Source organism: Helianthus annuus, chromosome 1 (assembly GCF_002127325.2).
Source record: "Helianthus annuus cultivar XRQ/B chromosome 1, HanXRQr2.0-SUNRISE, whole genome shotgun sequence".
Taxonomy (NCBI): Eukaryota; Viridiplantae; Streptophyta; class Magnoliopsida; order Asterales; family Asteraceae; genus Helianthus; species Helianthus annuus.
The window spans coordinates 92,628,451-92,650,250 of record NC_035433.2 but is presented as its reverse complement, the minus strand read 5'-3'; the positions used below and the strand labels follow the sequence as shown (position 1 = coordinate 92,650,250).

The 21,800-nt window shown below is 36.8% G+C and overlaps 1 protein-coding gene across 1 annotated transcript; it reads right to left on the bottom strand.

Annotated features, from left to right (window-relative positions):
* On the bottom strand, nt 1–3,002 carry LOC110930419 (proteoglycan 4-like). The gene is made up of 4 exons (XM_022173719.1): nt 2,055–3,002; nt 1,650–1,994; nt 478–969; nt 1–312 (listed from the first exon to the last, which is right to left on the bottom strand). The coding sequence occupies exons 1-4, from the start codon at nt 3,000–3,002 to the stop codon at nt 1–3; spliced, it is 2,097 nt and encodes a 698-aa protein (XP_022029411.1).
* Nucleotides 3,003–21,800: the final 18,798 nt, after the last annotated feature.

Genomic DNA, 21,800 nt, shown 5'->3' with positions numbered 1-21,800 from the left:
TTACTTGGCTTTGAGTTTCAGATAATCATCCATGTTCTTTGGAGTTCTGAAGCCACGAAGAGATGGGAAAGTTCTTTTAGATGGATCATCCTCTGTATAGAATTGCCTCATTTCAGCTTTCAATGCATGCAATTCCAGAGGATAATTTACTGCCAATGGGATGGTTCTTGAAGGATCTTGACCTTCAAGTGTTTGTGGTTGAACAAGTGGATTGGATGTTGGTGATGATGGAGGATTAAAAGGTTCAGGGTTGGTTTGAATGAATGGTGAAGATGATATTGGAGTAGGTGCAGGTATATCATAATCATTCACCTGGAATTTTCTTTTCCTTGTATAAACAGATTTAGGAGAAGGAGTTTTTGTTGGAGAGTTGGAAATAGGAATGAATATTTCTTAGGAAGCAAATTGGAAAGTAGTGGTTGGTTGACTAACAGCTGTGGAAACAACTGGTGTCTCAACCGCTGTTGTCATAATAACTGTTGAATTGTCAACATTTGTTGCAGTGTTGGATGGTATTGGTGAGGATGGTTTTGTTTTCTGCTTTTTGGCAGGTTGGTTTTGTGGTGGTGGTGTTGGTTTAGGTGTAACAGTGGGTGTCTTTTTTGAACCAGCAGTGGTTTTGAGACCAGCTGTGGTTTGCTTTTTAGGTGTTTGTTTTTGTAATTGTGGTTTTGAAAATGTGGTAAGTGGTGGTTTATTATGTTTGAATGATTTCTTCCTGTTGGAAGTGCCAAGATCCTTTGTTTTGATTTCCCAATACTTCATTGCCTTTTGTTCCTTCTTCCAAATCCTTTCTTTTGTTGCATTCTGATTTTGGACAGTCTTTTTGTTTGCAGCCTCTTCATCTGCTTGAATGTTCAGGGTTTCATCAATTCCCTTTTCCTTTTCTTTGACAGATGTTTCAGCAGTGGTTGCAGAAGACTTCTTTTCAGGCTCTGACTTTTGAGTGGCTTTTGCGTTGGAGTAGGTCTGCCAAACTTCTTCATATCATGTTTCTTCCCCTTTTTGGCATCATCTTGATCATCATCATCTTCAAAGATAGGTGCAGGGGCAGTGCCAGTCATTTTTGTCAAGGCCTCTTTGATAGCCTTGATTTCAGCCTGAGTATCTTTGTACCTTGCTTCAACCATATTTCTGATCAGTGCCATATGTGTATTATGTTGAATTTCTGCAAGTTCCCTTTGAGCAGTAAGAATGGGCTGGACTGAGTTCCAGAGCTCTTGGGATAATTGTTGATGTGTTGGTTGACTTTTGGAAGCTTCTACCAGAGTTTGTATTGATTGATTCATGGTGAGAACAGTGGTTTCAATGGAAGATAACCCCTCCCTCAAATCTTGGTATTTTAAACCATCACCCAAATGAATGAGATCATCTGATTTCCCACCAGTGGTGGTTGTATCAGCTTTTGAACCTGGAGGAGTCTCCAAAGGTTCATCAGCTGATGCCCCTTTTTCTTGGTACTAGGGACTTCTTTTTTCAGCAGTGGTTACTTTGGAAATCTCACCATTGGTTAGTTTGAACACACTAGTGGATACCTTGGTTCCCATAGAAGAACTTGCCTTCAAGGGATTCTTACTAATGAAACTACTGTCCAGATGTAGATCAGTGGATCCAACATCTGTAGTAGCTGCTCCACTTGAACTACCAACAAGGATTTCGTAAAATCCATGTGGTGTAGCCTCCTTAGCTGTTTGTGGGATAACCAATTGAGGTGGTTCAAACACAGCCATTGTTGAAGTTATACTCTCTTTAATGTGTGATTGAGAGGGGCTGTTTTGAGTCTGAAGCTCAATGGCATCAAACAGAGGTACAAGGGATGGTGGAAGTTGAGATGAAGATAGTGGTGTTGAAAGAGAATTTGCCCAGGGAGAAGGGCTGTTAAGCATACTCTCAAGTGAGGGTAATACTTCATATTGAGGTGTCCCTATGGTTACAACATGTTCCTTTTGTGAGGAATCATGAGGAGTTGAGGCTTTGGGTGGAGATCTTTCCAACTGTTGTGTGGAAGTAGCAACAATGGTTGTTGGTGACATTTGTGTTGTCACTGGGTTAACTTCTGGGATCTCATCTTCCAGAAGGCCCTTTTTACTGGGTTTGGTGGGCTTGGTGGATTTCTTTTTGGTCTTTTTGGAGGTTCTTGGTGGGGGTTGCACAGTAGTGGTTGTGCTGCTGTGTTCACCAAGAGCAGTAGGCTCACCAACTGAAGTCTGAGGAGCAGATGTGGACTCATCCAAAATTTGCTCAGACTCCCCTGTTTGTGTTTTTGAACTTTTTGTCTCTTTAGCTATGAAGCGAGTAAAAGTTTCAGCAGACAGACTGTTTATTTGAAAATGAGCACCTTGTACAAGTACTTGTGCATTTTCTTTTGGGATTTTCTGTTGCAAATAATAACTCAAAAATCTTGGAAACAATAAGAAAGCCTGTGGATTCTTTTCTTTAATATTTTTCACATTTTTGGCCAAATCATTAAAAATTTCTTGGGAGTAATTGAAATCAATTTTAGACATGATAGCATACCCCAAGTATTGGATTTTCAGAGGAATTTCATTAAAAGCAGTTGTTTTATTAGACACACAGGTGAGAAGGGTATAAAACAGGAATTTCATGGGAGGTGGAAATTCTCCCTTTTGCATAGTAGCTTTTGACCATTGTCCTGCGTACCCTCTTTCGATCAAATCAATTTGATACTCATCCTTAGGGAAAGAGGTTTTACCTGCTTGGTCGTTCATCTGAAAGACTTCTAATATGGTCTGTGGTGTTATTGGGACCAAAATTCCACCTACTTGTGATAAGATTGCCCAAGCCTTTTTATCTTGTATTTCAAGTTTGGCATTTGCCCAGAAATCTCGTAGAGTATCTTGGTAAATGGGAGCATTGCAAGTCAACAAAGTTCTGTACTTTGATGATGAGAGGGCGTTGATAATGGAATGAAAATCTGTATTTTTGCTTGATTTTTCAAGTGTACAGAGGTAGTTGTGTGGGTGTTTGATGATGAGAGCCATGGTGATTATGAAAATCGTGAATGAAAGAGAAAGGTTGAATGTGAGAGGAAACCGCTTTTGAAGAATTTTTTGAATTCGATATGGCAGTGAAAACTCTGTTTGGGGGTTTTATCAGGGTTTTATTTGAGTGAAAAAAGTGAATGCTAATGTGGCAGTGGTTTCAAAGATCGGACGGTTAACATCTGCCCACGTGGCAACCTCTAATGAAAAAGTGGAAGACAGTTGTTTGGGAACCACTGATGGACAATATCAGTGGTTGACAGTAGTGAAAAACGAGGACAATGTCTGATTTTAACTATCAGTGGATAGACATCAGTGGTTGGAGCACTGATGTTTGGTCAACAGTGGTCAACAAAGAAAATGAAGAAACAGAGGTTGTCTTTCAGCAGTGGGTGAATTTTCAACAATCAGATGTTTGAACCAAACAGTGGATATGGACAGACTTTTAAGGATTAATGAAAAAATTTCATTTTAACTATTTTTAAGGATGAATTTTTGATTTTCTGAAAACATTTTAATGCTTTTTATGCATGTACAAACAAGATATTGCTTGTTAGTCCACATTAAGCATGCCAATTCTAGAGATCAAGCTTTCAAAGGTGGATGTGTCTAAAGCTTTTGTTAGCACATCTGCCAGCTGATCCTTAGTTGGAACATGATGCAAAGAAATCAAACCTTTTTCATAGCAATCCCTCACAAAGTGATGTCTGATGTCAATGTGCTTGGTGGTTGAATGAGAGACTGGATTTTTGATGATATTTTCAGCTGCTTGACTATCCAACATAAAAGGTGTCTTTAAAGCATTTATACCAAAATCCAGCAGTTGATTTTGAAGCCACAATAGTTGGGCTGTACAACTTGCAGCAGCAATATATTCTGCTTCAGCAGTGGATGTAGAAATAGCTGCTTGCTTTTTGCTTTGCCAAGACACTAAGCAATTGCCTAGGAATTGACACCCACCTGATGTAGACTTCCTGGTTGTGTTGCATCCAGCAAAGTCACTATCTGAGAAACTTAAAAGCTTAACATTCCCATTGTAAGGCCCATAAATTGTATAGTTTTACGCTTATCTTTATTGTACACGTTTATGTTTATTGGGCTTAGATTAGGACTTGGGTTTGGGCTAGGCCATGTGGGCAAATTGGTTAGAGGCTCCTATATATTGTCTTATCTAGTTTATTGTTAGGTAGGCCTCTCATTTTGTAATCATGTAATCCCCTATGGAGAACCTTGTACCAGACAATCTTAGAGATTGTGTGCAAGGTTCCTAGAGATTGTACCAGACATTCCTAGAGAACGTGTGCAATCTTCTTAGAGATCTTACCAGACGGTTCTAGAAACCGTGTGCGATTGAAGCAGTGGCACAATGTTTTGTAATAAGATATTTTCTTTTTGTTCTTATGGTTTGATCTTATGTTCTGCGTTCGATTAAATCTTTGAGTGATATCTTGGGATGTTGGGACTTACAAGTGGTATCAGAGCCATTGAAGCCATTCAAGGGCTCGGTTTTGATATCACTCGAAGAACAAGAAGAAGGATTTGCACATTGTCGTGGGATGTATGTTCGTCAAAAGGGAGATCTTCGGTTCACAAGGTTAATAGTTTATCTTATTGTTGAGAATCATGATTTGAACTATAGATGTGTATGATTTGGAAGATCGAAGAACGAGAGTGAAGAAAAAGACAGAAAAAGATTTGAAGATCTCGAAGAATAGTTTGAAGATCATCAAGAACAACTTGAATTTTACGTTTTGATCTATTTGGTGGGTTGAAATTGGTGTTTCCTGATTTTTAGGAGACTATTGGTGGAAATAATCTCTCAAAATTGAATTTCAAATCAACTCCTTGATTTTCGGGATTTGATTAGCTGAATTATTTTGAAGTGTGCGTCTATAATCAATTCAGAAAGGTGTCCAACCAAATATTGAAGTGTTCAACTAATCTTCATGTTCAACATATAGTGTACGACAAAGTTGGAGTGTGTGGGTCCGGCCTTTTGAGTGTGCCACTTTATAAATTCAAAGATAAAGTTTGGAGTGTGCGACATCTTCATCACATTCAACATCACTGTGCGACAAGAGTTGGAGTGTACGATAAGACAAGTTGAGCTGGAACTAGTGTGCGACAAATCCTCTTTCATCAAAATTCAGAATCATCAATATTCAAATTAGTGTGCGACTCCAGTTAACTGTGTGACATCAAACCATATCTTCAAGTGTGCGACTACATCGGTGTTGTGCGACATCTAACCATTCATCATCATCGTTAATCATCATTCATCGTCACAATCATCATACTATTCCTACAAAGGTTACAAGTTCGGTGTACTGTTCATCATCATCAACGTTTAATATCACCTCCAACCTACGCTGGTTATCATCGTACATCATCTCTAGTTGACAACAAGTCTTCATCATCATCATCGTTCTCTTCATTGATTCTCCGTAACAACTCCTATCTCATACACCGATCCCGCACTTTGATCTCGCACACCGCACAACGGAACCGTACACCGACCTCGCACACCTTTTCACCGTTCAAATCCGCACACTACATTTTCGAAACCGCACACTCCAACGCATCACCGTTCTTCGTTTCCTCCGTCGATCATCACCTGAAGCCAGGCGCAGTTTTGTTTTCTCTGGGCCGAAGAAGGATATGGATTTTTTTGGTGGATCTCCTCTATTCCGGGTCTTATGGGCTGATTAAGTTTCTTTGTTGGACCGAAAGGTTTATAGAGAGTGTGCCTGTTTACTATTGTACCCTTGAAAGAAAAGACCTAAGATTGAAGATCATAAAAGCTGAAGATATTATTTTTTTACTAAGCCGTAATAAAGATAGCATAAAACTAGGGGGATATTGTAAGGCCCGGAAATTGTATAGTTTTACGCTTATCTTTATTGTACACGTTTATGTTTATTGGGCTTAGATTAGGACTTGGGTTTAGGCTAGGCCATGTGGACCAATTGGTTAGAGGCTCCTATATATTTTCTTATCTAGTTTATTGTTAGGTAGGCCTCTCATTTTGTAATCATGTAATCCCCTATGGAGAACCTTGTACCAGACAATCCTAGAGATTGTGTGCAAGGTTCCTAGAGATTGTACCAGACGTTCCTAAAGAACGTGTGCAATATTCTTAGAGATCGTACCAGACGGTTCTAGAAACCGTGTGCGATCGAAGCAGTGGCACAATGTTTTGTAATAATATATTTTCTTTTTGTTCTTGTGGTTTGATCTTATGTTCCACGTTCGATTAAACCTTTGAGTTATATCTTGGGATGTTGGGACTTACACCCATCAGCAGGATACCAGATACCAAGTGTGGGAGCACCTTTTATGTATCTGAATATCCTTTTTACAGCAATGAGGTTAAACTTCCTAGGTGCTGATTGGGATCTTGCACAAACATATGTTGCAAACATTATGTCTGGCCTAGATGCAGTTAGGTACAATAAAGACCTAATCATGCTTCTATATAGTGTTTGATCAACCAAATCATCCTTTTCATCAGACATGACCGGCTTTGTGGTTGCCATGGGTGTACTACATGGTTTACAATCATTCATCTCAAATTTGTTTAAAAGATCTTTTACATATTTGCTTTGATGAATGAAAGTCCCATTTTGCAGTTGCTTAACTTGAAGACCAAGAAAGCACTATAGTTCACCCATTGCACTCATCTTAAACTCAGTTGTCATGAGTTGTCTGAACTCTTCACACATTTTATTACATGTGCTTCCAAAAATGATGTCATCCACATAAATTTGGACAATCATCAATTCTTTTCCTCTCCATTTTAAAAACAAGGTTTTATAAATTTTACCTCTTGTGAAACCAATAGAGATTAGAAAAGTGGAAAGAGTTTCATACCAAGCTCTAGGTGCTTGTTTCAAGCCATACAAAGCTTTGTTTAGCTTGTAGACATGATTTGGATTAAATGGATCCTCAAAACCAGGAGGTTGATAAACATATACCTCTTCTTGAATCTTACCATAAAGGAATGCACATTTGATATCCATTTGAAACACCTTGATGTTGTAGTTGACAGCAAAGGCTAAGAACAGTCTGATAGCTTCCAATCTTGTTACAGGGGCAAAAGTTTCATCATAATCAATGCCCTCTTCCTGTCTAAAGCCTTGAACCACAAGCCTAGCTTTGTTCTTGACAACAATGCCCCTTTCATCAGTTTTGTTTTTGAAGACCCACTTTGTTCCAATAGAACTTACACCCTCTGGCAGTGGTACAAGTTCCCATACTTGTTGTCTCTTAAACTATTGGAGCTCTTCTTGCATAGCTTCTACCCAACTATTGTCTTTCTGTGCTTCTTGGTACTTGACTGGTTGATGGAGTGATAGAAAGCTAGCAAAAAGACAAATGTTTTGGGATTGACTTCTGGTGAGAACCCCTTCATTGATGTTGCCAATCACTTGGTCTGGTGGATGAGATTTAAGAAAGATCAGATCTCCCTTATATGGAACAATGGCATTTAATGGTGAAGGCTGCAGATGTGAGTCATCTGAGCTAACATCTGTTGGTGACTTTGATGATCCAACATCTGTTTGAAATGGAGGTGGAATAGGAGGTATGGGTGTGGCACAAAGTTGATTTTTATCCACTGTTGGAGGATTTTTGTCAATAGTAGTTGGAGATGATGTGGTGGTAGAGGTTGAAGGACTACTTTGGTCAACAACTGTTGATGCAGCAGTGGATGAGCTTTGACAGCTGTTTTGAACATCTGCTGCTCTGGTGATGGATGTGATTTTATATTGTGGGATCACAACATCATATCCATAATCTTGTAAAGAAGGTTGTTGAATACCTGTAGGGTTAGTCTTGACAGACACATTTTCAAAAGTGAATTTATCAAGATCAAACAATTCAGCAGGGTTTGCTGGGATTTTTAGTGAAGAAAGTTCATTGAATTTTTCATTCAAAGTCTCTTCCACACACCTAGTCCTTGTGTTAAACAATTTATAGGCCTTGGCAGTGGTTGAGTATCCCAAATGATAACCACAATCTACTTTGGCTGCAAATTTTGAAATTGAATCTTTCAAGTTTAAAATAAAACATGGGCAACCAAAGACTTTGAAATATGAGATCAGTGGTTTGATTTTGAACAGAGTTTCATAGGCAGTCTTTTGATGCCTGGGTTGATTAAAACTCTGTTATGCACATAACAAGCAGTGTTTACAGACTCTGCCCAAAAAGTTAAGGGTAAACCTGAGTTTACAAGCATTGTTCTGGCAGCTTCAATCAAAGTCCTGTTTTTCCTTTCAACCACCCCATTTTATTCTGGTGTTATTGGGATGCTGTACTGCCTTACAATCCCTTTTGATACACAAAATTCACCCAACTCCTTATTTCTGAACTCTGTTCCATTGTCACTTCTAAAGATTTTTACTAGCAGATCAAATTGCTTTTCAACCTGTTTGACAAAGTCTTGCAAAATACATGCAGTCTAATCTTTAGAATGTAAAAAGTAAGTCCATGTAAACCTAGAAAAATCATCTATAATAACCAAACAATATCTTTTCTTTTTCAAGCTCATGATTTTTACTGGGCCAAACAAATCCATGTGCAGCATTTGCAAACACTTGGTTGTTTTAGACTCTTCAATGGACTTGTATGAGCTTTTATGTTGTTTACCTTTTAAACAGGAAATACAGTGCTCAGAACAAGTAAACAGTTTTTGTGGAAAACCTCTTATAAGGCCTTGTTTTGATAAAGTAGTTACTGTCTTGAGATTTGTGTGCCCAAGTCTTCTGTGCCATAATTCTGTCTCTTTGTTAGAGGCAGCTGAGAACAGACATGCATCAGTCATTGGGCTCTCTTTTGACAAATCAACTACATACACATTGCCATTCCTTTGAGCAACAAGTTGTGTTTTTCCTTTGGATATTATTTCTTCAATCTTTTTCACCATTTCTGGTCCAACAATCTAGCAACTCTCCTTAGTAAAGAATGACCCATAGCCTTTGTCACTCATTTGTGAAACACTAAGGAGGTTGAACTTTAGATTGTCAATAAGATTGACATTTTCAAACTTGTTTTTTCCTGACTCAACTGTTCCAGACCCCAACACCTTTCCCTTAAAATTGTTACCAAAAGATATATCACCCCTCCATGATTTTTTAATTCTTTGAGTAGGGCCCTACATCCAGTCATGTGCCTGGAGCCTCCATATCTATATACCAAAGACTATCAAAGCATGCAGAAGCTCCCTGCACATCAAATAAACAATTAGTTCAGGAGGGTCTCCAAAGCCAATAAGGCTTTGGATGGGGTCACAACAGAGTCCGTATCAAGTCCAGGAATATGGACAGTGGTTAGCTCAGGGGTTTGAATAGTTTTTAAAGCATTTTTCTCTAACCACTATGGTGGACCATTTCCTGTCAGGTGTTGAAATCCAAAACGATGCCTGTTCACTTTTGGTTTAGAAGGCCTTTTGTAAGCCTCATAAACACGTGGGACCCTTTGGCATGAGGTTGACCTTTTTCTCTTTGGAATTGGTTGGCAGGAGGTGCATCTGTCACTTGAATATCTCTTAGCCTTCTATTGGGATGTCTTTAAGAGGAATGATCTTAGCCTTAGGTGCTTTCACACCCTCAACTGTGGAAAAATCCATTGGTTTAAAATTCTCAAGGATGTCACACTCATCTGACCAGGTGGGTTTGAATTGATATTTTTCAATCTCCTCAAAGGTTGATGACCCCTCTGGCCTTTTCAAAATGATTTTGTTACCATTTTTATCAGTTATTTTTATTTCTTGACCATCCTTGTTTATTGGTATTATCTCAACAGAACCAGACTCATTTACAACAGTGTTTTCAACTTGGTCATTTTTCCTGAAACCTATGCCAAATTTTACATTGCTTTTGATCTATTTCTCTAACATCACTTCATAACCTTTGTAGGATTCCACCCATTTCTCACAAGTGATTTGGGTAGATTCCAACTCCTTTTTACAAGCTTGATATTTTTCTATCATGGCTTGGAGTTGATCCTTGGTTATGCTGTGTTCATGTTTAAGACTGCAGATCTCATTATCCTTTTCATACAATTTGTTTTTCAGTTCTATAACAGACTTTTCAAATTGTACTTCATCTTTCAAAATTTTATCCCTAAGGTTTTCATTATCCTCTTTAACATTTGCAAATGCTATGATGCATTTGTCTGAACATAGGTTTTTCGAGACTGAGGTGATACCTTAGCTGCAACCATCATGGCACAGTCACAGACATTTTCACAAGCACTGGTGTCCTTCTCTACTTCATTAACACACCATGGGTCAGCAAGAGGTTCTAACAGTGGTTCAGGTTTCTTCTCTAATAGCTGTTCACCAACAACAACAGTAACCACTGCTTCAACAACTTCATCCACTATTTCAGCACTGGATTCCACCTCCTCAGTTTCCAGCCCTTCTGGAATTTACTCTAATGTTGCAAAACAAAATTCATCACTAGGAGCATCATTCTTAGCAAATAGAGCAAAATTTTCATCAGATAACTCATCAGGCATGCTACTCCAATCAACAAAGCCTTGGGTAAAGAAGCTTTGCTGACTGGCCTTTGCTGGAGCAGATGGTCACACCCCGACCACGTAAAACAACAAAACGTGGCGGAAACATCGGGGAGTGTTGTAACAGAATCATTGTTTCACAACCATGGATTAAATAATTTCGTTTTATTGAATTATTGAACTCGTTGTTTTATTACAAATTAAATGAATACAAATATTGTCTTTCAAATTTTAAAGTCGCTAAGGCACGAGTCCATCCTATGTATAGCATGTATCAACAATCATCACATAGCAGCACCTGAAACATGTGTAAAAATAGGTACGTCAGCATAGCCTGTGAGTTAAATAGGTTTTATTGAAAATAGGATTCATGACTTGTAAGTTTAAAAGAATGTTTTAACAAAATAGTCATGAACTTTAAAAATGTTTTCTTTTATAAATCATATAATAAGTGATAGAAAAATAGATGATATAAAAGAAAGATGTATAAATAAATAATTAAGTAAAATGAGTTTGTATAACAATATTTTACAAAAAGGTTTGTAGTATACATGAAAATATACTTTGGTTTTAAGAAAGTCAAATAAGTAATATATCAAAATATATTTCGGTTCCAAAATGGTTAAACAAATAGTATATTAAATATACTTTAGTCGTCAAAATAATCGTTTTTGGTAGTATATCAAAAGTATACTTTGGTTTTATAAATAACATATTAAACTATGCTTTGGTTTTATAAATAAGATATCAAACTATGTTTTAGTAATTAACAAAATATATGTTATTTTGTACAATATCACACATGAGAGTATATCAAACTATACTTTTGGGAGTATAACAAAATATACAATAAAAATTTGATTTTTGAATTCAACCAAACCTTAGTGCATCAAAATACACCTAGGAGACTATAGAAATACCACGAAGGCAATCCCTATTTGGATAAAATATCGGTTTCTGACATTCCATGACAACAGGAATGGGGTGTTAAATCCTATAGCGCTATATCATACTACCAATCGGTCTGGTGAACCTAAAATAAGTACAATTCAACAATTAATTTTATAATCTTTGAAAAATCAGTGTTTAAACCATAAATAATCATTCAGTTTGTCAAAAGATAAATACTAATATGTATAATCAATTATACTTTGAAATCATGAACATAACAAATAGGTACACATGCTTCACCAAAAACATTGAAAAACAGTAAAAGAGGGGACTATGTACTCACTTGAGGATGCTTAGAAGTCATGACTAACAACCAAGCAAAGCTAGAGGGATCACGGAAATCAAACGACACCTAATATAGGTAACTACGTTAATAAACGGACCTAAATCGGAGGATCGGATAAAATGAGGTTTCATAAACCAAATGAGTGTAGGGACTCATGTAAAATGGTTTAACAAATCCTACATTCTAAAACAAAACCTAACCTAAGTGCTTACGACCCATTACGACTCGTTTAGGTAGCTTACGCTACGTTAACGCGTCGTTCGCGTAAAACGCGTTCGGACCGCCTAACTAGTCCTATGACAAGTTTATATGCCTTAACATGTCTAATAATGTTGCCTAATCAGTTTAGATGCCAAAATTTAGGTTACATATGCTTAAAATGAATTTATGCGTAAAAAGGACATTTTGGTCATTTACCTAAGGCATATAAACTATCTATCATACAACTACTTAAACGAAGTGACCATAAGGTATAACCTCAGAAGGTTATTCCCTATACAATTATGGTCACAAAATATGTTTGGTCGAATCCTAATGATTGACCAAACGGGTCGGTTCGAAAGTCTAAGCGATCGTTTAGATCGCTTATCTTACGACCCTATATAAGCACTAATCCTAAAGTGACGAGCTAAACATGTTTAACGAGGTTTGAAAACAAGTTTGGTATCAAAACAAAGGGTCTTGATACCTAAAAGTAGTTTGGTTGCAAAATACGCAAGAATACGCATTTTGACCGAAACTACGACTCGTCACTACGCCTAAATAACGTGGTAATCAGTAGGTATAGCCACAAGAGACTAAAACCATCATGATTATGCTCACGTTATGAAGTTTATACGAACTTCATGTTGACCATTGACTGGTCAAAGCTGAAAGTCAAACACTATTTGACTTTCATGCTTAAAAACGCATAAGAGAATGAAAGAAGCTTACAAAAGGTCCAAGCGGTGAAGTTTTGATCTTAAATTCTCAGGTATGAAGTACAAGGACTCCAACTTAGAGAATTTCAGAATCAAATGTGGGTTTTGAAGATAAAGGGGGTGGGGTATTTATAGATTTTGGGTAGCAATGATCGTTTATCGAAAACCGTGCTTCAATCTGGACCGTACACATCATACCCACTGATTTAATAAACCAAGGGCACTCAAAATAGCCCCTAGTATTGATAAAAACCAGGTGCAAACAAGAAAAACCCAACTGCTGTTGAAACAACTTGTTTTGGCTGTTCTACAGGTTTTACACGCCCCGCGTAAAAGCCAGTATAGGCTTACACGGCCCGCGTGGTCTAAGTTTGGCAGAAATGACAGAATTGGTCCCTGAATGCAATTAAGTCCATTTTTGACACTTTTAAAGCCCGTTAAACCATTTTCAAGGCTCTACAATGATGCCTAAGCATAGTGGACATGAAACATGCTCAAAAATATGTCGGATGTCGGTTCGTTTGGCCGTACGATCACGTTATTCGGTTAATTACGACGAAACACGAATTGATGCGAAAAACGATCCAAATCACTCGAAGAATGGAATTTTATCAAGCCAACCACTAAAATAAAATATTTTAATGATTACATAAATTTTGGGGCGTCCGGATATATTCAGAACGTAAGATATGCGCGAAAATGCAAACTTATGCACTTTTTGACGCTTTTAGTTCCTATTGACCAATAAAGTTTGTTTTAGCATACCGAACCCCTCAAAGCCTATTTCTAAGCTATGTAAAGGGTATTTATGGTATGTTTAACTTATGATCAAGTTACGGAATGTTCGTTACCACACGAATCGACATACTTTCGCAGTTTGACACAAATAGTCCCTGCGATCGAATAAACTTGATTTCAACACACCAAACCATCCAAAACTTATTTCTAAGTTATGTAAAGGTTATTTAAGGTATGTTAAGCCTATGTCACTGTTCCGGAGTGTTTGTTGCATTAAACTGGTTATATTTACGCATCAGTTCGCGTATAACCTTCCAGAAAGCGATTTAGAGCTCGAAATCGAACAAGAATTGATATGTGCAAACGATACATATATTTATACAAATCCCAAGTATGAAACGCAATATTTCATTGGTTTGGTATTTGTATGATGGTTGAAGTGACACAGGTGTCACACAGATGTTTGTGTAGCATGTTGTGGTGCAGGTTGTTGCACTTGAACCTAAAAGACTGGGGCTTGGACATACTGAATTTGTGAAACAGGGGTTTGAACATATTGCACTGGAATAGTTGTTACAGGGTGTGCATAATGAGCAGTGTTTACATGAGCTGCAGGGGTATATTGGGAATAGTGCACAGTGTTTTGTGTGTTTTGAGGTCTAGGGCTAGGATGTGTGATGATTGGTCCATTATTTTGACTTCTACATTCTCTAGCAAAGTGTCCTAGCCTGTTACACTTGTAGCACTTAATTTTTGATTTATCCAACCCCACTTTTAGATTCCCATGTAACCCTGGAAATTTTCTTCCTGTTCTCTTATAAAACTTGCTTTTTCTTACACTCAGCAGTGCCAATTGGTGCAAAATGTCCATTTCTTCCAGATCAGTGGGATCAAAGTGCTGGAGGTCATTGAGCTCAAAGGATAAGTTGTCAGAATTATGGTTTTCCCCACTTGCTGTAAAAGCATAGTTGGGTGAGTAAGAATTAGTGTTGTTAAAAGCTCCACCAGAAGTTATGTCAATATAATGATCATAACTCTGATCCTTACTACCACCAGATTCTTCTTGACCTAGAAGTGCTGTGTTACCAGAGGTGTAATCATCAGCAACCTTCCCAGATTCCTGTAAGTTCTTTTTCTGGTTCAACTCTCTCTCATAGGTGAGGAGTCGACCATGAAGTTGGGTCAACCTTAGCTCTTTAAAACCCGCAGAATTTCTTGTTACAAAGCTATTATGTCCCATTTGTCTGGTAATGACCTTAGAAACCTACTATTTAAAGTGGACTTTGCAAATTCAACATTAACCAGTTTAAGTTCACTAATGAGACAGTTAAATCTTTCAAACTGTTGGGTTAGAGACTCTCCTTTAACATGACAAAAGGTTTCATACTGCTGATTCAAAACCTCCCTGTTATTTTGATAACCTCTTCTGTTCCACTGAACTGCTCTTTCAGTGCATCCTATAGCTCTTTGGTACTGTTACTGTGACAACTGGCCAAAAACCGGTAATTTCCGTACAGTTTAATTATTATTTAATATCTGCAATTATGTGCTTAAATGTCAACATTGTCTGATTACATGCTATACATACGAATTCATGCACGTTTTATACTTCAAACATTGCTTTATGCATTTCTTTAAGCGTTGCGCCAGAAAGACTAGTAAGCTCACCGGTAAGACACACTGTGTTAGCAGTTTTGCAGAAAATAATTAGACAATTGAATTAGGGCCTAGGAGTAGGTCCAACATCTAAAATACATTAAAACCCAAGTGTGGATACAAGGGTTAACATATAAACTTTCTGGAACCTAAACTATGCACTGAAAAGCACCCGAAACATATCTAAAATGCTGAAATCAGCATAATTTAGCAACAATTCAGCTATAATCAGCTTTTAAGCACATTATTATCATGTAGAATTTATGTTTTAATTCCCAAAATAACTTACAAAGTGTCGGGAATTAAAATTGCCACAAAAGTGCTTCATACTTAGTGAAACTGCGTATTTCACCACTTTAACGAACCGTAACGAACCGAACAACCGGACAATAACCGGGACATCAAAATTTGACTAGAAGTAATGTTTTTATGATATTAAACTAGTATTGATGTTAGAACACCTTAAAAATCATAAAAACACCTAAACACACTTAAAGATACTTAAACCCCCTCATTTGCACTATAAACCTTCAACTTCTCAAAAATTACACTTTACCCCCCCCCCTTTTCTCTTTGGACGGTTGGGACAAGGGTCCCACCTAAGGATCTTAATTGATTTCATTTAATTTTATTAGATACCATGTTGGGGAATATTCTAACAAATATACCATGAGAGATATGGAAAATCTTTATAAAATCTTAAACTAATCACCCATTCTCATTCACTTCATCATCTTCCTCTTCCCTTGCTTCTTTGCTCACGGCTCAACACACACACACTTGCACATCCATTTTCAAGCTTCAATCATTCAATCTAAGGTGATCTAGAGGTGTATGGAGGCCACTTAGGAAGGTGTATGGTGCTAGAACTAGAAGGACCACCTTGTGGAGCTTTTAACCTCTCATTTCCTTCCTTGATCATCTTCTTCATTCTTGTGCCACTTCCCTAGCCATTAGAGCTAGTAGTAAGCTTCTTGATCACTAATTTAAGTCATGTTTATGTTATGTACAAGATTCACCATCTAACCAACTTAACTTCTAATGTTAAAAATGAGAAGATCTAACATATTCTTGAAGAAAATAGGTTACATGAATTTTTGATGTATGTATTGATGTTGTTGATGTTATATCTCGTGCTTATGTTTAGATCTAGTATGTTAAAGCTTAGATCTACCAAGTTTAAGCATGGATCTTGAAGGATCCATGGTTAAACTTGAAGGTGAACATATGAAGCATAATGTGAACTTGAAATAAGAATTTCTATGTATAATCTTGTACTTTTGAAGTAATAAAGTGTGTGTAGAACTAATTTTTGAAACTAAATCTCATGGAAAGTTTGTTAAAAAATTTAACATAAAGCTTATTTTTGAAAGATCTAGAGTTATTAAGCATGGATCTTGAAAGATCCATGGTTAGACATGAGATTAAAAACAATGATCTTTCTAATAAACATAAGTGGTTTTAGAAACTTGATTTACAAACTTTGAAACCATTAAACTCATGGATGAGTTGGTTAGTAAAATAAAGTCTTATAAAAGTTTGTTTAAAAATCACAGGAACACTTATTTTTGGAAGGATCATAATGTGTTAAGTGTAGATCTAAAAGACTACACATTTCATATGGAAAAATTAGTGTATGATATTGATGATTATTGCTGGAAAATTGTTTTGATGTTGAAAAGAAAATAAACACATGTTTTGAAAACATGGGAAACCTTTTTATTAGGGGAAACCATGTCAAAATTTTTATAAAATTTTGACACTTAGAAAATATAAATTTTGGTGAAACTTATTCCCGAAAAATTCACCTAAAAATATTTACCAAGGTTTCCCTAATTTTTTTTGTGAAAATTTCAAGTTAAGAAATGATGATTTCTCAAAGATAAAAATTGATATTAAGTATGTATATTTTTAAGGAGAATATATATATATTTATTGATCACCAAAGTTTGTGCTAAGTGTATATTGTGTGTATTATATGTAGTAGTGTATTAGGAACTTGAAATGTCACACCCCGGCCGCGTATAACGTGCAACCGCGGCGGAAACACCGGGGAGTGTTGTGGACAGAATTAATTGTTTCAAATCCATGGCAATTGAAGTTCCGTTTTATTGATCAAACATGAAAGTTTACATTGTTTAAACAAGAACCAAATAGTACATAACATAAATTAACTAGTGCTTGTCTCGTTTTAAGTCACTAAGGCACAGGTCCACCTAAGTATATCTTGATAAGTCCTATGCATCATCTCCTTAAAACACATGTGAAAATAGGTACGTCAGCATAAAAATGCCTGTGAGATACATTAGTTTTGTGAAAACGGAATTCATGACTTATGTTTGAGAAAATGTTTAGTCATGAACCTTGTAATTTGCTTTGTCTTGTAAATCATTTGGAAAAACGATATGATCAGATGATATGTATAAATAAGAGAACACTGTATGGTTAAATGAATAACCAAGTAAAATGAGTTTGTATAAGATAAGTCGTTTGTAAAACAATGTCTTGTGAAGAATATGTTATTTGTGTAAAATGTAATGTATCTAAACTGAAATGACTTGGATAATGCTACGATATGTAATACTATACAAGCATTTATATATAGGAAGTACCAGCGGCGTATCCACCATGTTTGTATCATATTACATACGCCACGTTACTCCAACCATTTACCCAAACCAACCACCATGTAAATTGTTCATGTATAAACCAAATGTCAAGTGCTATTGTGTAAACCATGTCGAAATGTCTATGTTCAATGTAAACCACCAAGTATGTATATCAATGTCAAAATGTTCATGTTCAATGTAGATAATGTAATGTGTACCCCAAAATATATCTTGTATGGTAAGCGAGATGTATCAACTCAACCATATGTAAAATGCACAAAACAAGGTGTTGAAGTAAAACATGGTTTAAATCAACGTTATGTTTTGTGGAACAATGCATGCTCTACTGATATTAACATTTGTGCGGTATTGTAAAATATGCATACATCCAAGCCTTGAGACTGTGGCGATAAACCCTTAAACGAATTAATGGTTTATCTAAGTTATGTATATCGAATTCGGTCATTCCTTCCAATCCAAACAAACCCAGGATTTCAGGAACGGGAGTTGTCAATTCCTATGGTACCACTACCTACTAACGAACGGCGTAGCTAATGTTAATGAATGTATTGTTCCATGTTAAACAAACCAAATGTTGTACCAAAATGAAGGCATGTGATGTAAACAATTGTACTAGGTATGCACACAATGGGCATAAATAGCATGAAATGTAATGTGAACCAATGTACTAAGTACGCACACAATGGGCATACATAGCATGAAATGTAATGTAAAACAATGTACTAAGTACACACATAATGGGCATACATAGCATGAAATGTAATGTAAAGCAATGTACTAAGTACGCACACAATGGGCATACATGAAATGTAATGTAAAGCAATGTACTAAGTACGCACACAATGGGCATACATAGCATGAAATGTAATGAAATCATGTACTATAATGTACTAACGAACATAGCAGGTATATGATGTGAAAACAGGAAAGCATGAAAGTACAGGTAGGCACATGTGTTTCACCCCAAAACAGTTTGGAAAACAGTAAAAGAGGGGTTCAATGTACTCACCTGAGACTGCTTTGAATTCCTTGTGTAATAATCATACAATGCTAGAGATCACGGGATATCAAACGGCACCTAGTAGGTAGCTATATTAATATACCGGACCAAAATCGGAAGGATCGGATAGTATGCGGGTTCGTAAACCAAACGAGTATGGAAACTCGTGTAATATGGTTTACCAAAGCCTACATACTAAAATGAAACCTAACCTAAGTGCTTACGGCCCATCACGACCCGTTTAGGTAGCTTATGCTACCTTAACGCGTCGTTCGCGTAGAACGCGTTTGGAACGCCTAACATCGTGACCACAAGGTATAACCTTGGAAGGTTATAGCTATGGTCACCTAATGTGTTTGGTCGGAACCTAATGATCGACCAAATGGGTCGGGTTCGAAAGTATAAGCGATGGTTTAGATCGCTTACCTTACGACCCTATATAAGCACTATACTAAAAGTGACGAGCTAAGCATGTTAGAACATGCTTGACTAAGTTTAGAAAACAGGTTTGGCATTAAAAGAAACGGCTTTGATGCTCACGAGTAGTTTGGTTACAAAATATGCAAGAATGCACATTTTGGCCGAAACTACGACTCGTCACTGAGCCTAGATAACGTGGTAATCAGTAGGTATAGTCGCCATGGACTATAACCATCGTGATCACACTCACGTTATGAAGTTCCAATGAATTTCGTGTTGACCATAGGCTGGTCAATGCAGAAAGTCAACAAAACGTTGACTTTCGAACTCGAAAAGCGAATAAAAGAACGAAAGAATACTTACGGAGGGTCCCCAAATGCTAATCTAGATCAAAGAGCTCAGGTATGAGGCAATGGCATCAACTTAGAGCATTTTGATCAGATTTTTGTGGGTTTTACACCAAAGGGGGGGGGGGGGGTATTTATAGGAAAAGTAGAGCCGTTAGGATCGTTTCTTGAATATCATGCCACGATCTTAAGCGTACACTTGTCACAATGTTGTGGTGGCTCAAAATGACCCTTAGCTCCTGAAATGGTGAAAGGGCATTGCCCTTTGGTGTGTTTGAAAGGCCAGATTTGCAAGAAAGACAAAAAGTTTGTTACTGAAGGGGCCATGCGGCCCGCATCAGGATCTGACAAAACTCAGGCGGGCCGCCTGGCTATGTCTGATCTGCACAAAGTTTCAGAATTGGCAGTTTTGGTCCCTGTTGCGTGTTTAAGCCATTTCCGACACTTCTAAGGCCTGTAAAGCCAACTTTAAGGCCCTAAAATGATGCCTAAACATTGTGGACATGAAACATGCTCAAAAATGTTCCGGATGTTGGTTCGTTTGGCCGTACGTTCGCGATGTTCGGTTAATTACGACGGAATGCGCATAAGTGCGAAGAATGATCCAAATGACGCGACGAATGGATTTTTCTCATGCCAAACACTAAGGCATAATATAAGGATGCTTACATAAAGTTTTGGATGTCCGGATGTATTTAGAACGTAAGTTATGCGCGAAAGTGCAAACTTGTGCACTTTTTGACACTTTTAGTCCCTGAATGATCCAAAAGTTTGTTTTAGCATACCAAACCTCTCAAAGCCTATTTATAAGCTATGTAAAGGGTATTTATGGTATGTTTAACTTATGGACATGTTCCGGAATGTTCGTTACAGTTCGAATTGGCATACTTTCACAGTTTGTCAAGTTTAGTCCTTGTAAGCGAATTAATCTTGTTTTTGCCATACCAAAGCCTTCAAAACTTATTTCTAAGTTATGTAAGGGTTATTTAAGGTATGTTGAGTATATGTAGATGTTCCGGAGTATTTGTCGCATTAAACTGAGTACGTTTACGCACCAGTTTGCGTATAATTCTCTAGAAAGCGATGTAGAGTTTTAAATTGAGCAAGAGTTGATATGTGCAAACGATACACATATTTATACAAGTCCAAAGTATGAAATACTATATTTCATTGGTTTGGCGTTTGTTTGATGGTTGAAGTGACACAGGTGTCACATGAAAATACACTTAATACTCCCAAGGAGTATGAGTACAAAAATACACATACAAAATACATGAGAATACATAAGAAGCACATGAACAAATACAAGAAAATATATTTACAAAAATATATTCCATAACATATTTTTGAACTTGGACATTTGTAGACTTAAATACAGTTTTGGAAAAATATATAATCTATACCAAGTATTGGATTTATGTAAAAGTCGGGTGAATATAAGAAATAACCATATATATATATATTTTATAGTATAACAATATATATATATATATATATATATATATATTTCATACAAGTCTTAAAAATATTTTATTTTTAACAAATATAATTCTGGAAAGTAATAAAAATCAAAGTATTGATTCTTGGTGAAAAATACAAAATACACAAGTATTTACATAAAGTACAAGTATACTTTCCTAAGAATACTTGTACCAAAATAATATTGAAAATATTGTTTCATGAAAATACTTATATTTATTTTTAGAAAATAATATAAGTGACCTACATGGAAAGTAAAAATATAAATTATTTTTAACACTTATTACCTTGACAAAAAGACTTATAAACAAATATATATTTTAAGAGTGAAATATATATTTACAATACATACTCAAAAGTGCACGACACAACGTACGGGCAAGACCCAACAAACAAGGGCACGACCCTCACTAAGAATGAACATACAAAGAACATATACATAAACAAAAGATGGTGACTTGTACTTGTGTGATACAAGTCTAGTGACTAACATTAATAGAACCCGTATAAGTCACGACGCTACCGGTGAAGTTTACGACGCAGGAAACGCAAAGTTGTGAGTTCATTTCCCCACTTTTAAACTTTTACTTGTTTTCTAAACTTGGGGAAAATACATGTGTTATGGTATGTTGATTTCAAAAACTAAGGAATGACACATTGATCACATGACGAATTGGGTACCATAAGCACCATTAATCAACGTATACATTTAGACCGCGGAACAGAAGGGTTTGATCTAATGGGTTTCGGGCAACCCCACTCTTGGCCTACTTCTACCAATGAGTGCTTTTGTGTCTCAGTCGATATCGACAAAAATGCCTAGGGTTGGTGGCTTCCTATGTCGTGACATATG

What these genes read in the sequence shown, in the direction of transcription:
- LOC110930419 (XM_022173719.1), bottom strand. Translation starts at nt 3,002, where the DNA reads ATGGCTCTCATCATCAAACACCCACACAACTACCTCTGTACACTTGAA. An exon ending in TGGAAGATGAGATCCCAGAA is followed by an intron (nt 1,995 to 2,054) that starts GTTAACCCAGTG and finishes TCCACACAACAG; the next exon opens with TTGGAAAGATCTCCACCCAA. An exon ending in CAAATGTTGACAATTCAACA is followed by an intron (nt 313 to 477) that starts GTTATTATGACA and finishes AGAAAATTCCAG; the next exon opens with GTGAATGATTATGATATACC.